Genomic DNA, 22,117 nt, shown 5'->3' with positions numbered 1-22,117 from the left:
CCCTCGGTCAACAACGTGTAACAGCCACAAATGATGCGTTATTTTGGGTCCAGATTCCGCGGGTACCTGACCGGCTTGAAAGAGAGGACCTTGAAGAAACAAGCAACCAAACAGATTTGTGTCACTTGCCACTATTTTTTTCCCCTCAAAATCCCAAGCTCTTGGTTTTCTGGTATCCCATCACTCATTCCCCCTTGCTCTCTGACATCCCCCTGGTTTGGTGCACAAGAGACAGAAACAAGAAAGGTGACGAGTCGGATAATCCATCACTTATGGGTCGATGCCTAAAGTACTGACTTGTTGTGATGGAGACACCGGTGCCCTATTTTGGGGGAAAAAAAAAAAGAAATGATGGATGGCGAACAAAACTATTTTGTACTACACACACGCACACCCACACAAACGCTAAATAAGCGCCACTGCTAGGTATGGGGTGGGTAGGAACAGGGTGGAACAAAAAGAAGGCCTAGAAGAAGACGAAGAAGGAGAAGGAGAATCTCCTCGGAACATGAGGGAGGCGATTCCAGAGAGAAGGCAAGGGAGGTGGGGCAGAGGGGGCCGGAATATGGGCGTACCCTTTTTTTTTATGATTTCTCTTTGCGGCTGATTGCTGATGCAGTGAAACCGGCGCAGAAGCAGGCATCTGGGACCCCATGAAAATAGATCCGTCCGTCTGCCCCTGTCACTTGAAAGAGCCGTGGGAGCGAGAGGAATGAAGTAGAAAAAAAAAAAAAAAAAAAGCAATCTTGATAAATGAGAGCATTTCAATGGCCTTCTTTTACTCAAACAGCAAAACGACCTGATGGAGATTCTTCTTTTGCTTCGTTCTTTTTTTTTTCTATCTCTCTTCATTTTGAGACCAGTGGCCGGCCCCGGGCAGCGTTGGCTTGGGTACATGGTATATGTTGGGCTTCCGGTCTAGCTACACCCCCCAATTCTCGAGCCACCGTTTGGGTCTTGGCCTGAATTAGTCTGAAAAAAGAAACTCGTCATGGTTTGCGAAGGAAAACATGGGGGGAGGGGGGTCATGCGCCGCCGGCCTCTATTTCCGTTCCGTTGCAGATCTAAGAAGCAAGAGGCAGGAAGCAAGTTGCATCCACCCATGGCACTGGCGATTGGCTGATTCCTTACTTGAAAAATGGGTACCTACCTAGGCAGAGCAACGCGTCGAGCTTTGTAACAGGTAGAGAGCTTTATCGACTATGTCAAAAGAATAAGCTGCAGGTTGCGGCGATTTATTCTTGACTTTTGTTGCTTTTGTAAACAACCCCATACTCTGTGAATTCCCAAGCTGGCTTGCTTGCCTTGTTCTCCTCTTGTTTCTGCGTCGGATCTTCGGCAGACACGCACGCCCCCATTGAAAAGACACTACAGCAGTTTGAGGAATTGATTGGCAGGGCTAGTAAAGCGGTTGACAGGGCTTGAGGAAATTGTTTCCAGTTGCGGGCAGGGTGCAATGTCAGCAGCAATACGACGACCCCATGCCGCACCTGCCTGCCTCGAGGGAATTTGGCAAACGCCCATAATCTATGTGTAATCATTATCTGGACTAATAATAGTCGAGGTGCTGCTCACCGGTCTGGTTGCAGCCACTAACTATTATTATTTCCCGCTGTAGGTAGACTTGGGGATCGACAAAATGAGGGCGGGCGTACTGGAGCATAGTTTCATGTGAGGGCGAACGAAGTATGGCCACACCTATAGTTAGATTGGTAAGTGATTTTAGGGGAAAAGAAAGAGGCTTAGATACATAACAATCACTAAATCAGTCAACCGGCTGTGTTTCCCAGAAAGAAAAATCCTGTTTGCCGACCATCAGCGACGACGAGGTTCAATTAAGGTTTCTAATCCGTTCGCACTAGTCAAACAAACCTGTGGGTCCCGCTCGTATTCCGATGAGGCGGTCGGTATGTATCGTATCGTGCGCACGACAGGTCAGACTTCAACAAGGAGCATCGATCGTATTCTGCTGCTGATGCTGTTGGTGTTCGTCTTGGAGTTTGCGCTGATGCTGGCCCTGCCGCCCATGCTGCCGCTGCGTCTTCACCAAAAGGGACAACAGCCCTGCAAAAACCCGCAAAAGAAGGGAGGGGGCACAGGCAGGGCAGGACATTGCAGGGGGCAGCGCAGAAACGGTTCTGTGGGCCTCCTGCGCCAACGGGGGATTCCGGCACAGGCGATAAGTACGGTTGTAAGATGGAGGGGATGGATGGGTACAAAGATGGCCCCCTGGCCTATACACTCAGATACTTTCAAATTTCAAAAGAGAATACTTCGATCGCCAAGTGACAACAGGCGGATTTTCAGAGCATGTGCCAGCTGTGGGCGGTTCTCCTTCCTGCCGGCTGCCGTGAAAATGAGGGGTAGTATCGTCGGCTCCAGAAGCATTCAATCCTTGCTAGCGCACCACACGGCAAACAACGTTCGTCATGTCCTATGACACCGCCCTGCATATTTTTTTTGCTTATTGCTTCTCAGCCATGTGCCGATCAAGTGACCTTGACCGGTAGCTGTGGCCACCATCATCCTATTATGATGACAGTCGAGCCTGAAAAGTGGCGTCGCCCTGACAGACGAATCTTCCGTGATAATTGGCTGCATACTGTACCGTATTATGCACGTATCGGTAGACCTTCCCCGACAGCTGCCATCCCTAGCTCGTATTTTTATTGCTGACTGGTGCCGTATTTAACATGATACGCTGCTTTGAAGATGGCCAACACGATTATAAAAATGCCAAATGTACTGTAGAACCGGCGTGATCTTGGCCGTTTTTGGGACAGCCGCTGCCGCTGTTTGAGGCGGATGATTCCGGGCTTTCTTAGTATGGTTGCTTTTCGGACTACCGTAATTAAGAGTTCCTCGAAGGCCACATAGGTCGCTCAAAGTATAAGTGATAGATGCCTTTGAGGCCGCCACTGGAAGAACTAGAGGAAATAGTTTATATGGTAGCTGATCCCGGGTCCAGCTGGCCACAAGCCCCGAAACGTTTCCCCAGATAAGGTGGGGTATACATGCAAAAACGCCTTCTTTAGCCAAGAGACAGCCACTCGCGTCGAAAAGTGACCTCGTTCTAAGAGCTCGCTCTAGGAATCACGGCTCGAGCAGCCGCCATGCCTCCAAATGGCATCCGACATGGCGACAACCTGCGCCATTTCGCGCACATCATGAACACGCACTACATCGGCACCGCCCTGGACAGCAGCTGCTACGGCGGCGGCAGTGCCCCAGACTCGGTCGGCCGGCTTCTTAACACCCGTTATGGCGCCGACAAAGCGCTTGCGGCTGGGTCCGACTAGCCAAGGTAGTCCTTCCAACCCCGGCCAGAGACGGAGCTCATCTAGACGCCGCAAAATCTCAAGGTTCTGCTCTGGTAACTCCTTGGCGAAACCTAGGCCTGGGTCAAGAATTATGCGCCACCGTCTGACCCCAGCAGCCTCAGCCGCAGCGACGCGATCGAGCAGTTCTCTGGCCACCGAGGGTATAAGACCACCCTCGTCCGTTCTGTTTACATTCGACTCCCGGTCTGTTGGGGATGAAGATGGACCGTCGTAGTTAGACAGTGTGCTCATGGTTGCAGGAGTCCCGCGCATGTGCATCAAACAAACCGTGACCCCCAATCGGGCCACAGTGGGGAGCATGTCGGCATCAAGGGCGCCAGCAGAGACGTCGTTGATGATGTCTGCACCAGCAGATACTGCTGCCTCGGCAACAGCTGCACGGTAAGTATCTACACTGATGAGGACCCGTCTTGGTCCGTTGTCCAATTCGCGGTCTCGAGATACTGCACGTATGGCTTTTACGGCTGGAATGACACGCGCCAGCTCTTCCTCCAGAGATACTTCGGGGGCTCCAGGAGCGGTCGACTGCCCGCCAACGTCGATGATGGTGGCACCAGATTTGATCAAGTCCTCGACTGTGGACTTGAGCGATGATTCATCGGTTGAGCTGTGCTTCCCGCCGTCAGAGAAGGAGTCTGGAGTAACATTGAGGATTGCCATGACATGTGTTCCGCGGGTGGGCTTGACAGCCTGCAGTGGCGGGTTGGAAGGCGAGAGAGGCGTCAGGGTAGTCAAGGGTGGGCTAGAGAGAGGGAGTTCGTTGAGGTAATCCTGTGCGAGTTTCCATGGGCGAGCAGGATCCACAGCCTTGTCTGGAATGAGCCTATCAGGTGAGAAAGGCGAGAATATCAGAGAAGGTCCTCATCTGTTAGTTGTTTTTACAAGGAGTTACTGTTCCGGCTTACTCGGTCAAGGGACGAAGGACAAACTCTCGCTCCGGGATACCTTTGTGGGGTATCTCAAGGCGTTCATGCTTGAGCTTCACACCTTCGTAAAGCAGAATATCCAAGTCAATGTTCCGCGGGCCCTTGTCAATGACCTTTTGGCGTCCCATGGACTTCTCGATATCCTGCAGCTGGTCAAGAAGGGCCAATGGCTCCAGGCTCGTGTCCACCTCGCAGACTCCATTGACGAAGCGTCCTTGGTCGAGGACGTACATGGGCTCCGTCTCCCATAGGCTGCTGGTTCGCTTCACACGTATGCCACGCGCATCCATCTCACTGCATGCCTTCTCAATCATGGCTATGCGATCACCCATGTTGCTTCCAAGAGCAATGTAGGCGGTGCGCCGTCCCTTGTTGAGGCCAGACCCAGCTTGCCGGGCATGCTCATGCGTTTGAGCCTGAGGAAGCAGAGCATGGCGTTTGAAGGCCACGGACTTGGCTTCTGCTGAACGCCGGGAGACGGAGAAAAGCCTTCTGCTGATGATGAGTTGACAGCTGCCAGCAGGGGAGAAGCGTGCTACGTTTCTTGTGACAGAGGCTAGCTCAGCGCTACGGCATGCAGAACAAGCGGCCCTTTGCGTCATCCGACGCGCCGCAGCCGAGGTCGATATGTTCATGGCGGGAGAGTAGTGTTGCTTTGCTACGACAGGATGTGCCCTGTTTTCAGTGCTGCGCACCAGGGACAAAATCCTCCAGGATAGGAAGATATATCACGGGCAAGGGAAGAAAGAAGAAAGAGAGAGAGACAAACCAAGGGGAACTGGAGAATAATATTTTTTTTCGAAGTGAAACACGGCAAGTACTGCAGGTTCCCAGGCCTGCACCTACCCAATATGGTCAAAGTTGAAGAATTAGATTGGCGAGATTGATCATCATGTTTTGCACCAATGGCGTCCCAGCTTCGGATAAAGCCATGCACTAGCCACAGTTGCACCTGTTCTCATCCCGATGCGGGTTGGTGCGTTTTGGTTTTGTGGCTGAATCCTACAACTCCACTGTAGATGGGAGCCTCTTTTGCAATGCTGAAAGCTGTTGCTTCATCCTGACGAGCGGTGCCAGCCAATAGTACCACTGCGCTGTACCCCAGGTTAACTGTCACCCGGCACTAAAACCTCAGGCTCGGACTGATCGGAGGAAGGAATACTGCTTAGCCGCGGCATGTTATACCACCGTAAGCTAGTTACAGCAACTTTGCATCATATATTGCCAGCAATAGCCGGGCCTGACGAGAGAAAGTTGTGAGATCAGACAAGAATTATCAGACGGGATGGATGGACGCGTACAATAGAATCTTAGAAAAATGGATATGAACGAAAACAAGATGAAAAAAACTAGTGATTTTGCCTCATTCTGGTCACTGGTCTGCCGTCCTCGCAAGAAGGCAGCGACGCTGTTTTGCTAACACGATGCCATTTTGCCTCGGCATATCCACCCCCGCGCTCCACTTAAACCCCGAACCCTCTAACAAAAATCACTGCGGCTAGCCCAACACGGGAACCGAGAGCAGGCGCGTACCAGGGCACCCCGGCAAAACAGCTCAGCATTAACCTGTTGCTAGCGCATGTCCTGTCCCAACGATCGACCTCGGCTGCCCGAGGCATGTGGCTAACCCACGCACCATTGTCCGGTTATTGTTGTCTAGAGTGCTACCTCATCCAGCGTTGTCTCCAAAGACGATATTAGAGTTTTGCTCCCAATTCTCAGATATCTTTCCAATTCCTGCTCCATCGTTCATCATCACTCAATCTTCACCACCAACCAAGACAACCCTCACACCCCCTATATCCTTTAGACCTAGTGGCTGCGCCTTTCTTGTATCTCGCACAATAATCGTCTACACAAGCACACAAACCGTCACAATGGCTTCACCACGTAAGTATTTCACGCACACGATAGACAAAACGGTGATCTGTCAACTTTTACTGACTCTTGGCCCTTTGGGGGGCCATGGTCCATAACAGAGAAGATCCGAACCCCCATCACCGATCTGTTTAAGATCCAGCACCCCGTCATGCTCGCCGGCATGAACGTCGCCGCAGGACCGAAGCTGGCCGCTGCCGTCACAAACGCAGGAGGACTGGGTGTTATCGGAGGCGTTGGCTACACACCAGAGATGCTCAGGGATCAAATCGCCGAGCTTAAACACCATCTCACTGACAAGAACGCCCCCTTCGGAGTCGACTTGTTACTGCCGCAGGTTGGTGGCAATGCGCGTAAGACCAAGTAAGCCTTTTTCTTTTTCGAGCTGCTCCCACAATTCTACAGAAAAAAGATTCAAAACGAGGCGTATTCCTCAGCCCCAAAACATTGCCAGCTAACATGATTTCCCCTCTCCTCTCGACAGCTACGATTACACCAAGGGCAAGCTCGATGAGCTGGTTGACATCATTATTGCCGAGGGCGCCAAGCTTTTCGTCTCGGCCGTCGGTGTGCCGCCCAAGCACGTCGTCGACCGCCTGCACAAGCACGGAATTCTCTACATGAACATGATCGGCCACCCCAAGCACGTTGCCAAGTGCATCTCGCTCGGCGTGGACATCATCTGCGCCCAGGGCGGTGAGGGTGGCGGCCACACTGGCAACATCCCCACCACCATCCTCATCCCCTCGGTCGTCAAGGCCTGCCAGGGCCACAAGTCGCCTTTGACTGGCGGTCCCGTCCAGGTCGTTGCCGCCGGCGGCATCTTCAACGGCCAGACCGTTGCGGCCGCCCTCATGCTCGGCGCCAACGCTGTCTGGGTTGGTACCCGCTTCATCCTCACCCACGAGGCCGGCGCACCCGAGTCCCACAAAGAGGCCGTCCGCACCGCCGGCTACGATGACACTATCAAGACCGTCATCTTCACCGGCCGTCCGCTGCGCGTCAAGAAGAACGACTACATCCTCAACTGGGAGAACGAACGCCAGGACGAGATCAAGGAGCTGACATCCAAGGGAATCCTCCCTTACGAGGCCGACCTTGACAAGCTCATGGGCGGCGGTGACGGGCCCAACTTTGACATTGCCAGCGGCGAGGCCAAGGGCAAGGATGAGAAGAAGCCCAACGTCGAGAGCGAGGAGGATGTTGACATCGACGACCTCATGGACCAGTTCAGGCCCTTCCTGATGGGCAAGTGCGCCGCCGTCGTCAATGAGCTCAAGAGCGCCAAGGAGGTTGTCGACGAGCTCGTCAACGACGGTGCCGCGTGCTTGGCGCAAGGTGGCCAGATGGTCAAGGCATCGGCCAAGTTGTAAACCAAAAAAGAGAAAAAAAAGAAAATTCTTTCCTTTTCTTCTCATGAGATGTCTTATTCCTTAATGTTCAATGCCGTTTTCACTATGTATATACCGCCCAAAAGTCTTTTGGGTTCAGCTTTCCGGTCGGTTGATAGGTATCTCTCTTGCCTGTAACTGTCTATTGTTCCAGGTGATCATGATCAAAATCCATTGATACGCATAACCCAGACCAAAAGGGTCTGTCTATATCTGCGTCATGTCGAAGTAGATTATCGTGTCGTCGTATTTCCATGTGCCAAACTCGAGATTTTTTTTTTTTTTTGTCTTCGTAGGTTGGATTGCTGTACCAAACAAAGCCTAGTTTCAATTTTAGTTTTCGACTCGTTCTGCAGCGCCCTTGGGCTTAGACCTCCCCGCATTGTTTGTGACTAACTGCCAAGACACCTTCTAGAGTAGACCTCAGAGTCACCTGATGAGAATAAGTAAATCAAAGCAGTCTAATCTGTGCTAGAATGAACCAAGATAATTGTATTAATTGTCTGAAATTTTCATGTTGCCCAGTCATCCTGCCACTCTATCCCTTTATCGCAGCCGCCCTACAGCGAACACGGTCACAGTAAAACTATGCTAAACGACATCTGCAGCAACTTGGGAAATGCGACGAAACCATTAGGGTTGTCATGATTTAACCTCCGATATCAAAAAACCCCGGCTGATTTTCGTAACGTCGGTACCAAACGAGGCGTCTAGCTGCCGAGATAGCTGCGAATAGCCCCCTGCAGCTTCGTTGCGCCTTCTCCAAGCACTGCAGTGAGGTTCTCGAGGTCATCACCCCGCGTGAGGCCAAACTTGCGAATGAAGTCCTTGGCAGCGGTCTCCAAATCGCCATACTCTTCGGCCTCTTCCTCCTCGGGCCGGCCGAAGTAGGCGTTAGAAGAGATGGCCGAGGCACCTTCGAAGCCTTGCAGCCGTGTCTTGGCCTCGGCCTGGGCGTTGGGGTCATAGGAGCCCTTGCCAAAGAATTCGTCCGAGGAGATGGCCTTCTGCGAACCGAATTTGCTTCGCGCATACTTCTCCTCGTCGGCTAGGTTTACGAAAAACGGTCAGTCTTCTAGTCTTACCATCAAATGGGACGATCATATCACGTACCTTCCGGAGTCGCCTTGATAGGGCCAACCGATCCGAAGCCGCCGCCCTTCTTTTGCTGCGCTGCCGCGGCGGGCTTGTTGCCACCAACTTGGCCGAATCCTAGCCTGCCAATGCCCATACCAAGTCTCTCCATCTCGGATGCAGACTTCTCCCTGCTGTGGCCCGATGAACCGTATCCACCTCGTGCTGGGCTGACAGGTGTAGGCGCCAGGATGCCAGCACCGCTCGACTCGGCCTTGGCACCGCCAACCTTCTTCGGAGCAGTGGTATCTATGTCATCTGGGTCGTAACCAAGCTTCTCAATCCTTTCGGCCTCCTCCTTAGCTTTCTTCTCGGCTTCATCAAAGTCAATGACTTCGGCGTTGACCTTCTTCACCCCGAGCTTGGTAGTCTTCTTCGCTCCGAGCACATTTGCCTTCTTGGGGCCTGCGCCCGTCGTTTTCTTAAGGGCCGACGAGTGAGTGATACGGCTGGCGGCGGGCTTGGCGGCGGAGTCTGCGGGCTTGGCGAGCGGCGAGGGAGTACGAGCGATGTCCTTCCCGTTGGCGCCACCGGTAGTGAGGAAGGGGGATGGCGTCCTTCCCACTACTGGCGGGGTAGCCGTTCGTGAGACCGGAGGCGTGGGCTTCTTGATCGCAGGCTTGTCCCATGAGGAGAAGAAATCGTCGTCCGGCTCCCCAGCGGGAGTGTTTGTGCCGTCTCCTGCATCGGTGCCGTCAGTGATGACGACTTCCTCGGGGTACCTATAGTGGATATGGCTCGTTAGCGCTCGTCAAGCAAGACATGTTATAGCCTATAGCAGGGTGAGGCCGCTTACTCCTTGGCGTCCCGCGCCGCTCGTTTCTTCAGCTCCTCCTTGTACTTGGTCGCTACGGGCGAATGATACTTGGTCTTGGGGTCCTTGCTGTTCAAGGCGGCGGATCCTCCGTTCTGCTGAAAGAATTTGGTGGCCGATTCATTGCCACCCACTTTCATGACGCGCAGTTGGTCCCATTGCCATTCTGTCCATCCACGACGCAGCCATGTCAGTCACGGTATATCCACTTGGTTCTGAAACCTCGAAGTCTCAGCTCTGACAAAGGCGCGCGTGGAAACAGCAAGATACTTACGATCGAGGTTTGTGGAGCGCACAAAAGAAATGTGCACTCCGAGATTGCGATGGTTCGAGGAGCAGTCGAGGCAAAGATAGATCCCGAATGGAACGGACGTCCACGTTGGGTTCTTCTGTCCGCAGTCAAAGCATATCTGTAGACAAGAAGCGGAAAGTGTCAGTAGGCGGGCGGTGTCTTGCGGAGTATGGGCTACTTCGAAAAGCATCCGGAGGCAGTAGTGGAGATATGTATGTGTTGATCGATCTGGGAATCTGCAGAGGGGAAAGAGAACAGTGGCGGCGGGGCTTACTTTGTTTGCCTGCTTGGTCTTGAGCTTCTCGAAAATCTTTTGTGATTGCTGCTTGCTTGCGAGCGCAGCCATGGTCACGGGTTTCTTCAGTGTCGATGGCCGGCTTCTGTTGTCAAAGTAATAAGTGGTTGCGGGTTCACAGCGGTTGGTTCTCAAGGCGAATGGAGTCCAAACGGGCGAAGTTGTCAAGGCGGCCACATTTTCAGTACGGATTGTATTATGTAATGAATAAGACGGCGGGTCATGTCAGGGGTTGCCAGCTCTCTGTCAGTTTGAGCTAAGCCTTAACAGTACTAGCCTGATCTTGGAACCCCACGCCGACCGTCCCAAGCTTGCGCAAGAGTTCGGATTTTGGTGGACTGTTCCCGCCATCAAGCATCAATCTTATAAGCTTTTTTACAGCCGCGTTTCTGGAGCTCCGATGCCTGCTTTTGCGACCAGAAACACCCAAACGATCACGTAGTTGATCGCGTATCTTTCACAGGGCTGCTACGGAGTGAACGACCGCCTGACTTTTTATTCCGGTGCAGAAGCAACAGAGATGGGTCTTCAAGCCCAGGTCAATCCATCAATATGAAGCTCCAAACGGCTGCCGCTGCCAACATCATCATTCCCCGGGCTTTAGCATCGCAGCAGATCAGGCCATTGATAACATCGAGGAGATGCTACGCAACGAACACAAGCCCCAAGGATAGCAGTGCAACCCATCGAAGGAGGGCTGTGACCCCTTTCAACGATGATGGCCGCGTTCCCTGGACTGAGCTCTCTGGCGGGGAGAAGACGTCGCGTGCTGTGCAGCAGACTTTCAACTTTGGAATGGTGCTTGTAGGAATGGTTCTGACGGTACGTACGCCATACTCAAAACCTGGCAGATGTAGATACCAAGGATTCTGGCATGTCGAACGAGAAGCCATCATATGATCTCTCCGCTGACACTAGGTGTGTTGTATCATCCAGGGAGGGATTGGTTACCTACTCTACTCAGAGGTCTTCTCGCCCGATTCTAAAGTGGCCTACTATAACCGAGCTGTCGATCGCATCCGCAAAGATCCAAGATGTTTGGAGCTCCTGGGAGATTCCAAAAGTATAACTGCTTTCGGGGAGGAGACAAGCAATAAGTGGAGGAGGGCCAGGCCGATCGCGTAAGCCGTTCTGTTGAACATACAACAAGCTCGATCGATATCTGGAGATATGGCTGCTGATAATTATCTACAAACTCCAGCTCAACGTTGCGGAGAGATGCGCAGGGTAATGAGCACATGATGATACACTTCAACCTGGAAGGCTCCAAGGGGCGGGGCATGGCAAACATGCACCTTGTCAAGCGTGTTGGCGCTGATGATTTTGAGTACCGATATTTCTATGTTGATGTTGCCGGTCATCAAAGAATTTATCTCGAAAATTCTGAGGCCAAGGGCCGCGATGGGTCCGGGAAGAAGACCATCTTTGGGATCAGGTGGTCGTAAAGGCATACATGGCTGCCCATTGTCGCCCTGGAGCGTCTCCGTTTGAATACCTTCGGAGCCGTAACGAAAGAGGTTTGGAGGGTATTAAGCAAGCTGTCTTATAGCCAAAGACTGCAAACGGCATACCGCGATACCTTGAGCTCATATATCGACTGTTCGGAAGAACATGGCGTCTTGACCATCAGCTCATCCGGCGCAGTCATCGACAGCTGCACTGGGATAGCCACGTGGCAAGGCATGTACATATATCGCGAATTTTGAAGTATAATGCAAGAAAACTCTCACAATGACAAGAACACCATGAAGCTGAAGCATTGTCACAACTTTGAGCAGACTGACTGGTATGCTGCCTCCCCCATATGGCGTGATGGGAGGACGTACGGACACAATGAAGTGAGGTCAAAAAACCAGTACTAGTCGATAGCCTCCGTAATGGAAGTGGCATTTCAGATCGAGGGTCCGGAGCTAAGCATACACGCGACACATATTTCACCTACATCTGTTCGTTTGTCGTTAGATTATGCAGACACTACAGTGGCACACAAGGTTGCTTATATGATCATCCGGGCTCGACCTGCTCCATACACCTCCCTGTCGGCACCTGATCCAGCGCAAGAGACTATTTCGAACTCACTGCGGCCTCCCAGTTACCTTCATCATATCCGGCTTGAATAAGGAGTCGATACTAGGGGCGCCAGGAGGGAACAGACACCATCACTGCTGTCAGAAGCGCCGCAAGTTATCTAAAACATCTCAGAGTGGCCAACAGAAAAGTCATGTTTGTTTACCCAGGCCATCGTCACTCAACTTGAATGAGATTCATATGGGAGCTCGGAGTCTGATGGCGCCATGCACTGGAGCGGCGAGATATGCAGCGGCTTCCAGCATGCGACCTAGGGGGCACCTTATGATGGGTTTTAGTCCACAGGGAACATCGAGGCGGTGGATTAGCATATTCACATAGAGGTAAGTTTTGAGACAGTCTATTGCATAGTTTCTCCGCGAGCATCCCTTGACTTTTTCAACGTCTACCTTGTTCAACTCTGCGATCCAACTCGTCTTAGCTACCCTGCATCCTCAACCTGGGCGACGCCCATATCTTGCATCCATTCGACGCCCAGCTGGCCTAGGTAGAGCCGATCAACGATGACTGAGCAAAAGCAAGAGCAAAAAGCATTCCACATTTCGATCCCGGCTCACATGCCGGCAATTTGCGGGGTTGACTCCCTGATGCCGCGAGATGGGTTGTTCGGATCTGGGGAGGCCTTCCCTGCAGGGCAGGACGACCTCGTCGTCAGAAGGTGGCGCCAGTTCACATCCACAATCATACCATTTTTTATTGTATACAGTCTGTCACACCGAGTGAGCAAGGAAGGCTGCACTGCACCGGTGTTATGCATGTGCATGTGCATAGTATTGGCCTGGCCCTCAATCCATCGAGATTGTTTCTCTTGGTCACAAACCCTCCCTCCCCGTTCCCAATTCACCCCGTCCAAGACGTGCCTCTGGTTCAATATCAGCCGCTGACGCCGATGAAGCACACCGTTTGCCACGGCTAGAAGTACGGTCCTCGCTCGCCATATAAGAGCACGAGATAGCGTCCGTGGCCATTTTTATGGTACTTGTTGGACGTGTTGTCTTGCCTCATGGCCAATCGACTGCCTTGTATGATTCATTCGTATATGCGGGCCTGCCGCTTCGTAGATCCCTATCTTCGCATATGAATTGTATATCCTGAGCATATCAACGACTACTGGGCTCCGAAAACTGGGCGCTGGGACAGGATGCTTCGATTGGCCTTTTTTTTTTTTTTTTTGAAATATAGCATGATCAGAAAGTATAATAACTACCAGCCAGTACTTTATCTTCGTCCCTTTTTTTTCTTCCCATAAAAGGATAAAACCAAAGAGTTGAGCATTTACTATCTTGAGATTCAACCCGGGTACACCCGCAGCTAGGGAAGTAAACCAGGAAAACTGACCGGGAAAAAAATAAATCAAAATCAAAATCAAAATCAAAATAGTTATCGAGCCCATACAGCCGAAATACAAGAAAATAACATCTTCACTGATACACAAGTGAACAAAAAACCTACTCCGTACTGTACGACTGTACACTATACAAGGCAGCTCGCATACCATAGATTCGGCAGAAATCCCTATATTGCGGAGTAAACAGACCGTCATAGACATAGCATGGCACGATCCTCGATACAAAACGCCCTGTAGCATGTCCAGAAAAAAAAAAAAAAATCCGCAAATGAGCTCAGTCCCGCGCCGCCTACCACCCGAGAACGGGCCGGTATTCCATTGATTCCACATTGGTCAAGGGGGAAGAAAAAAGAGAGAGAGAGAGAAAAAAAAAAAAAAAAGACCGACCCAGTGGTTCTAGATCATGCTCTGCCGAACCAACGGGGGTGTTGTTTTCTGCGGCGCCTAGTCGTCCCAGTCGGATCAGGTTGCCGAGTTTTACGGGCCTCTAGCCCGGGATCGCCCTCGCAGCATGCACAAAGCTTCTCCGAAGTGCCATCCACACCGTTCCGGCAGGAGAAGGTGGTAGAGGGCAGGAGAAAATCAAATAAACAAATCAATAAAAACAATAAAAACAAAGGAAGAGAAACGAGTATGGTACTGCGTCGGAGGGCATGAAATGAAGTCAACAAATTGATGCATATTGTTGTATTCACCGGTCAGAAAACTAGCCATCGTCGATCCGCCGACTGAAGTCCTTGCTTGCATGCAAGCTAACCATTTGAGTACTACCGTACATAGTATGTATACGCAAGGTACACACTAGAATGGCGGCGGGCTTTTGGTGCGGGATGCAAAACAGTTGAGAGGCCCACCAACATAAACATCAACGCATATGTTAAGTCGGCTTTTTTTTTTCTCGCTATTTAATTTTTTTCCCCTCTCTATAAATTTTTTTTCCCTCTGATCTCCTTGACTTCCAGGGTCTGCTGCAATGCGTTTGAACCCATCCATGTCCTGCAAGCGGGGCATATGCACCTGAGGCAAGGCAGTTTTTGTTCAAACATCTGGCTACGTAATCTATGCAAATCAATGGTTGTCACCTACTATGGCATGTATGTTGAGAAACCGACAGTCTTGGCAAACGAATCTGCCCAATGCTTTTAGAAGCTTTGCACAAGCGAAGGAGTAGGCTATGCAATGCCAACTCACGGCCAGCTATAATATATGCAATCGAAACTTTTCAGCTGGTCTTTACTACTATAGCACATTTTCTATCTGTTGACAGAGGCCACACTTATTTCAACTCGTATTATGGACCTATAGAGCTGCGTTGAGATATTTGTCCTTGGAGAATATGACCGAATGCAGCAACTTTCCTACCCCTTGTGCCGGACATGCAGCAAGCTCCAAGTGCTCCATATCGATCAGACGATGGAGAAGAAAAAAAAAAAAAAAAAAAAAAAAAAAAAAAAAAAAAAAAAAAAAAAAAAAAAAAAAAAAAAAAAAAAAAAATCATCTATGCCTTGGAAAATGTGAACTGCAAAAATTTGCTCGAGACTTGACAGGGCTGATGTAGCCAGTTCCGCTCCAGTTCGCCGCTAGCCTTTCGAGTACCCACCATCGACAACTCACCTTGAAGAATGAAGGGGGGTGGGACTATCAAAAGAAAAAAAAATAGATAGGAGGCATGGTGAATCAGAAAACAAAGAAAGGGAAATCTCGCTACTATTTCCATGATCGAGTCAATTAGAATCTGTGGAGATTCTTTTTTTTTTTTTTTTTTCTCTCTCGTCGTATTCTCGCTCAGCATGTATTGACTAAATAGCGCCGGCATTGATTACCTGAGAAGAGACACGCCATTTCCCTCCGCAATCAGTCCGACATTCCGCCGACATTGGACGACGGAATGCGCCGCACCACCCACCATAATCCCCGGAAGATGGGCTGGGGCTGGGGTGGCCATGGGCGGTGTACAACAAGGGGGGATGAAGAAATTTCCGCCAGTTCCAGTGGGGGCTCTCTGTTCGGTATGGTAATTACGAAATCCAGTGTTTCAACGTCTACACATTGGGACTTTGGCATGACTTTTTCATTTGGTGAAAGCGGCTCTCCCGATTGAGATGAGACGAGAGGTCAAGCGACAGCCAATAGATAGGGGCGGCCCGGGAATAGACAATAGCGATTACTCGACTCCGGAATCTCAGGACCAGGCCTTTCAGATTGTGGTTGAGGACAGTGACTGAATCTGTTCGAGTCATCGGTTAACCGGTTGGCTTGTACATGTCACTTGTCGGATTCGGCATCTCGTCCGTCTTCAGTATCGACCTCTTCGTCCTCGTCACTATCCTGGCCCCGGACAAGTAGAATATCCTCACTCCCCTGCCACTGCGGTATCTGCGGAAGGGCAGAGGCGTCCTCTTCCTGCCAGCCGTAGTCTTCGTCATCGCTGTCCGGAATCTCGAGGTTACCAGAGGGTCCAAGCTTGCGTTTCTGTGATGTGGCTATAGACAGCGGCGCACTCTGGCGACAACTGTCGAGAGCCACAGCTTCAAGACCAGCCTAAATATGGTGGAGGACAGTTAGTTATGCATACCAATGCCGTTGTATCAAATGTCGGATTGGCATGCAAAATGTGCAAGATGCAAAAAGAGGCCGGGAAAAATCTATGCATCGACCTACAGCAACGGTCTCGAACGCTGCCAATTCAATATCGCCCTCGTCAACCTTCTTTCCGTTGACCTTGAGTGCTGCAGCAAAGCGAGCGGCCTTAGCGGCACCGAATTGCATGGACCAGTCTGTGAACAGGACTATCCTTGTGGAGATGCCATCGTCCCACCAGCTTGCATTGACGGCTGGAATCAGAGCAGCTCCTCGTTCGAGCTGCATCTTGGTAGCACACTGGCTCAAGACAACCACCGCCAAGTTTCGCGTCGCAGCCAACTTCTGCAGTGCCCCTATCAAATGTTGGAGAGTCTGTTGCCGTTTTGCAGAAGAGGACGGAACTGGGAGAACGAGTCAGTATCACAAGACAGACCTTGAACGGGCCCCTACTTGCAGCAACAGACAGCTTGGCTTGCAACCCTGATACAATCTTGACGTACTCTTGCTGCCGCCGCTCATCTTAGCCGTGACCCTGCCATCAAAGGTTCGAGGATACGCATGATTTATCAAAGCCGTAAGGGAGTCAACAACGACGAGTGATGTATCTAATGGCATGCAGAGCTCATTTGGTCTGCAGAGCAAGGCAATCAAATGTGCGAGCTCTGGGCATTCAAAGTGGACAAACTTGTCCAAAACATCAGGCTCATGCTTGTTGCCGATGATATCAGATAGCCTGGGGGAGCAGATGCTGTGGAAGCAATCTACATAAATTTCCCCGTCTTGTCAGTGGCGATCTTGTTTAGGGGGATCGGTTGTCACAGCAAAAGAACATGATCTTAACCGACCTACCCAAACCACCGATCGTTTGCTGGCGAGAGCATTCGAGGCAAGCTGCAGGCTAAAACCGATTTTAGCCGTCTGCAAGCGATACACTGTCAAGTGAAATGCCGACCAAAGATTAAGTTACTTACCCCAGCGAAGTCTTGCCCACGCCTGGCGGGCCCCAGATTTCGGTCACTATACCTCGCTGGACCCCTCCGAGGTCTCTGGTACGGCCGTCATTGTTAGGCCCGGCAAGCAGCGTGTCCAAGACGTCAAGTCCCGTGGATACGAAGCGGAACGGGTCAGCTGTCAGTTCCTCTTGGGCCTGGGCCGCCGAGACTGTCGGTAGCCGATCTATGTGTATGGTGAAGAGCATGGAGCGTTAGTAGTCCAAGTAATAGACATGCTGCTTTGGAATCATCCTTGAGCCTACGCGTCGAGGGGAGGTCGAAGCTCGATACATCCCTCCCGTGTACCTGATGGTAATCCATCTCAAGCTCTCATCTCGGCCTTTTTCAGGTAGACCAGCGTTCTGAGTCGTGATATGGGCAGTTGACCTTGCCAAATGATATATCGGAGTGGTGGAGTGGGACTAAGGTTGGTTGAGCAGGTTTGTTTGCCTTTCGCTTGACACTTGGAGGGGCACAGCTAGCTACTTTGGCAAGCTTCCTACAATAGCTGCAATGTACTGAGGTGTATCTTTCTGATGTGGGGCTCATTCCGCTGCGACCAGCACGTGATCCTCCATAATAAGATTTGCATACTGTATTGAAGGTTTCGTCTCTACCCCTGGAGGCATTTTGTGGCACTTTAGTCAGTACCTGCCTTGCCTGCCATTGTTGGCACCTGTTGCAAGGTGCCAGTGGGTGCCAGTCAAATCAACAAAAAAAAGAAAGAAAGAAAGCAAGGCCTTCCATTCCAGCACTAAATTCCAGTCAGTGACGCGCCCCGTTTGGACCTGACACTTGCAATACATTTGAGCTCAAACCCCGTCAGCACCGACTTCCGGTTGCGCTTGCTCCGCCATGCATGAGCCTGGACCAAAAGATGCGTGCGTGCCTTATCCGCACGATCACCAACCGGGTGAGCAGCCGACAGGCTAATATTGCGCGCCCATCAGGAACGGCAACCCCTGCTGGTACGCGCCACGAATCTGCATGCGTCGTCTTTCTGGCGCTTGACTGCCCGCTGGGCTAGGAACCAGTTTCCGGTCGAGCACGGGCATTTTATTTGCTGCGCTGTCCTTTACCGTCTTTGCTTGACAACTAACAGCTCACCAGCATCTTGTCCAAAACGCCGGTCCAGGGGTAGCAAAGTAACAAGAAAAAAAGTGGTTGAAAAATTGGGGTGAATAACCAAAAGTCAAAAGAAAGTAAAAGTAAAAGTCAAAAATAAATAAATAAATAAACACAAATAAGTCCAAGAAGGGGATATGGTACGGTTCCCCGCTCAAGCAGTCCAACCGGGTTACGGGCTAACCGTGCCGGCAGCTGGGGGTTTCATCCTGCCAATCTATCCATATCAGTCCATCACACCCACCCCCGCACCAACAAGAAGCCTGAACAGTAGAACACAGAAGCTGTACGACGGGAAGCTCCAACTTTTGCCGTCGTTCCTGGTCTGGCCGAGCAAGAAAAAAAAAGTGCGGGGGGTCAGCTGGTCGCCGGACGAAATGTCTCGGCATTGCGTCTTGGCCTGAGAAGCGATTGTTTTCTTTTTCGTATGGAAGCATGCAAAGAGCCAACCGGATCCTTGCGAGAGTTCACGGATTTTTGCACAATCAATGCTAGCACAAAACAAAGAAAGCAAATTGCGCCATGGCGGTTGATACGAACTTGTCGATGCATTCGCTGGCTTGACAAGGTGTAGTGATGGCTTCCTAAACTTTCCCTAACGGCACTTGACCTGGCTGGCTGGCTGGCTGCTGGCTGCGTGCTAGTTTGTGCTGGGCGGTCCGGCGGAGCTGTTTGTTGATGGACCTATTCCGTACGGAGAAATGCTTCTCTGCATGTTAAGCGAATCTTCAACAGCCAAAGGGTTCGTTCAGGTAACCATGTCGAAGAATGTGCTTATTTTACTAGTCTTGAACGTGCCAATCAACCAGCGCTGCCCCTTGTACATCTCGTCAGGCACTGTTCCTCATGTGCTACAATACAACAATTATGGTTTGAGCCAAGTTCGTTTCCAAGCCACCTAAAGAGGCAAAGGAGAAAAGCACGCACATCGGGGAAGCAGAGATGGTACATACAGATGAACCAATTAAATTAACATAGTCAAGAAAAACAAAAAAAACCACACGTAACTTCCTCCAACAAGCCCCCCACGACCTGTGTGGGAGTATATTCGCCACCTCATTGTTAGAACTTTCTTTCCCAGGGAGTGTAGGCAGGGAAGCGAGCGAGGAGAACATCTCGACTATTGCGCTTATTCCCCCCTTTCCGGCGTGAATTTCCACTGATATCGTCGTCTCTCAACGGGTTGGAATTTGCATCTGCACTGGGCTTTGTCGTAGCGCAGCGGGAGCGCCGGCCGACACCCGATCACCCCATACCCCTGATTTTGGTGTTCAAACTCGGCCCCAGAGCTGACAAGCCCAGCTTTGATTGCTATTACCCCACCATTTCTCCCTTCCTCTCCCCTGGCGGCGGAACTGAGGCTGAGGGGAGAAGGATTCCGGGGGCCTGTAATAAAGAAAATAACAGCCTTATTCTCGGCCTGGAGCTGACTGACATAGGCGAGCGGGCGGCTTCACCATCATGTGCTTTGGTGTGTAATTTTGATTGCCTGCCAGCTTCCTCGTTCGGCTAGAATATTTTTCCACCCAAGACAGTGGCCAACCTCTATGGCCAAATCTCCTGCCTGGCTCGGGATGGATCTACTCGGCAGGTAGCAACAAGGATCACAGTCTGGAACCCGTCTAAGCCGCACCGGGGTTTACGTGGTATTGAGTGACTTTGTCATGGAATACAGGCTTTGCATAGAAACTGGGGCTGCTATTGTTGTGCGCTTTTGCCGCAGACCCGCCTTGACGGGGGTTTGATTGCATAGGATGACAGCGACATAATTTATTGCACCTGCCGAGCTCAGATATACTTATCGTAGGTACTCCGTAATCGAAGAGACTTGGGGGTACCTAGGTAATTGGGACACCTCGGCATTAAAGTAGCATTTGGTCTAGTTAATGTATGCAGTATTCAAACAAATGTGGTCTACTCACATTTTTGATATTGAAGTCCTAAAGCGTTTCAAAACATTGCATTTATTTGACTTGCGATCTGAGCGCGAGCAACACGATCGACGCGACGACAAACACATGACCAAATAAGGGCGAGGATAGCAAAAAATAGATCGATGCCAAAACCAATGACCCTTGACGTTGTATCGCTGCCGGGCCTGCAGATAGATAATTATCCGACAGCATTTGGGTGGCCTGATTGGAAAACCTGGCCTAATACTGGAACCTCGCTACCTTGGCGTCAAGTTACTGGGTGCTGCAAACATCAGGCGAATCCGGGCAAGCTTTCCTTGTTTGGCAAACCAACCTTTCTACAGTACAAGTCACGATGCTGCAACTTGACTTAGCACTTCCGGGGTTAGAACGGTATTAATTGGTGCTCCAAAAAAAAAAAAATTTGCTGGCTCTCGGAGAGCCAAGTCATAAAGAAATTCGGCCGCATCGCATTGGGTGGAGATCCCAAGTCAAACTATTAGTTAACTGGTGACGATGACGCTAGATGCGCGGGTTTGTCTTCTGTGAGTGCGCGTCTTTTTCGTGTGGTAGGTGCTACTCCGGAGAAAGTCGGTATCAAAGGGGGACGAGCCAAGAGGAGCAAGAAAAAAGGTCACCCAACCAAACCAACGTAGCAAGTCGACTGATTCAAAACCGGGGGAATTCTCGGTCCCCATTCCTAACAATTGCCTGGTTGTAATGGGATTCTCCACAGTTTACTTTGTTCTAGCTCGAGGTTTGGGACCGGTTTGTGAATTGTGAGCCACAGTGCATTGATCCCAAAGTAAACATGGATCGCTGCAGCAGGCTAATGTACCTAGAAGTAGAAGCAGTTGAATTATGGAAGATTTTCGCGGATTTTCATTCGGGGCCTCTAGACCGAGAAAATCCATCGAGGACGTAATACGTCGCTATCCGGAGCAGGTGCGCTAAACGGATAGCCAAGGCCGATAAACCGCCTGACGGTGTGCGCAGAGGTGAAGGATTCCAGGCATATTGATGATCCCGCCATTGACAGGAAGGGGGCCAAAAAAGACTCACACTCACACGCAACAGTTAAAATTTTTCTTTGCAGGGTTCGATGGGGAACTCCACGACACTCCCGTGGAGCCCCAAACTTTTTTTTTCTTGTCAAGCCCCAAAGTTATCCTGGCGCTACCGAGGCAAGGCCGGTCCTGGTGGATCGGCTCGTTTTTTTTTTTTTTTTTTTTGTTTTTTTTTTTTCATCTCTGCACCCGTACCTGAGGAATATCGATCGACCTCCGCTGGCCCGGCTCTCTCCGTCGCACAAGTCAAAGGCAGTTAGTCACAAAACAAACCAAATGGGCCCAAAACAACAACTCCAAATGCCAAGAGGACACTCAAAGTTACGTAGCCATGCGGTGACTACTCCAACTCCTGACTCGCAATTCAGAGATTTACTTTGTCTTTTCTTTTTTTTGCTTGAGTGTTTGGAGATTTCTATGTCATTTTTTGCCCCCTTACCTAACTGTCGTCATAACTGGCTGCATTAGCAAGAAAGAATTGCTTGCAGGCAACTTGTAATTAATTAAATCTTCAAGGCCATAAAGGTGTATCCAGTCAATACTGTGATGTTGTCGTGACGGAATAGAACAGCTGGTTTTTTTTGTCTGGTTTCCACTGCTGGGTCGCACGCCCTGTTGACCCTTATCTCCATCCTCCTAACCGAGAAGACCAGGCTTTGAGATTATTGTGCCGACTCTGCCAGGAACAGCACCCACGTGGCCGAATGCTTACGCACCGTCCCTGCGAATGGATTTTGCACGAGGAAACTCAATGGACTATGACCGAGGCAGTGAAGCACACCGTCTCGCGCACGGCTGGGGGTTGACTGATAGATTTGTCTTGTAAGGCACGATACCTATTTGAAACGACGGCTAGCTACGTGAGTGAGATGGTTTTTTTTTCTCTATATTTTTGGTGGTGGTTTTTTTTTCGGTTGCACGTGGGGGAAA

At 50.8% G+C, this 22,117-nt stretch overlaps 5 protein-coding genes across 5 annotated transcripts; 2 read left to right on the top strand and 3 right to left on the bottom strand.

Annotated features, from left to right (window-relative positions):
- Positions 1–3,086: 3,086 nt before the first annotated feature.
- Positions 3,087–4,902, bottom strand: PpBr36_00988 (uncharacterized protein; the record flags this gene model as incomplete). The annotated part of the gene is made up of 2 exons (XM_029888177.1): positions 3,087–4,164; positions 4,247–4,902. 2 exons carry the CDS (start codon positions 4,900–4,902, stop codon positions 3,087–3,089), a joined length of 1,734 nt encoding a protein of 577 aa, XP_029751767.1.
- A 1,242-nt stretch (positions 4,903–6,144) lies between these two features.
- Positions 6,145–7,518, top strand: PpBr36_00987 (uncharacterized protein; the record flags this gene model as incomplete). Its single annotated transcript, XM_029888176.1, has 3 exons — positions 6,145–6,157; positions 6,247–6,508; positions 6,630–7,518. The coding sequence occupies 3 exons, from the start codon at positions 6,145–6,147 to the stop codon at positions 7,516–7,518; spliced, it is 1,164 nt and encodes a 387-aa protein (XP_029751768.1).
- Positions 7,519–8,246: 728 nt separating this feature from the next.
- Positions 8,247–10,155, bottom strand: PpBr36_00986 (uncharacterized protein; the record flags this gene model as incomplete). Its single annotated transcript, XM_029888175.1, has 5 exons — positions 8,247–8,584; positions 8,650–9,392; positions 9,467–9,650; positions 9,759–9,894; positions 10,051–10,155. Coding segments are annotated over 5 exons (1,506 nt in total), but the record flags the coding sequence as incomplete, so codon positions are not given.
- Positions 10,156–10,623: 468 nt separating this feature from the next.
- PpBr36_00985 (uncharacterized protein) lies at positions 10,624–12,191 on the top strand (the record flags this gene model as incomplete). Its single annotated transcript, XM_029888174.1, has 4 exons — positions 10,624–10,893; positions 11,008–11,192; positions 11,273–11,670; positions 12,034–12,191. The coding sequence occupies 3 exons, from the start codon at positions 10,624–10,626 to the stop codon at positions 11,514–11,516; spliced, it is 699 nt and encodes a 232-aa protein (XP_029751770.1). The 3' UTR covers positions 11,517–11,670; positions 12,034–12,191.
- A 3,581-nt stretch (positions 12,192–15,772) lies between these two features.
- On the bottom strand, positions 15,773–17,403 carry PpBr36_00984 (uncharacterized protein; the record flags this gene model as incomplete). The annotated part of the gene is made up of 6 exons (XM_029888173.1): positions 15,773–16,048; positions 16,169–16,491; positions 16,591–16,851; positions 16,936–16,988; positions 17,062–17,266; positions 17,346–17,403. The coding sequence occupies 6 exons, from the start codon at positions 17,401–17,403 to the stop codon at positions 15,773–15,775; spliced, it is 1,176 nt and encodes a 391-aa protein (XP_029751771.1).
- Positions 17,404–22,117: the final 4,714 nt, after the last annotated feature.

The sequence above is a fragment of the Pyricularia pennisetigena genome, chromosome 2, assembly GCF_004337985.1.
Source record: "Pyricularia pennisetigena strain Br36 chromosome 2, whole genome shotgun sequence".
Classification (NCBI taxonomy): Eukaryota; Fungi; Ascomycota; class Sordariomycetes; order Magnaporthales; family Pyriculariaceae; genus Pyricularia; species Pyricularia pennisetigena.
This window is presented reverse-complemented; position numbering and strand designations above follow the sequence as displayed.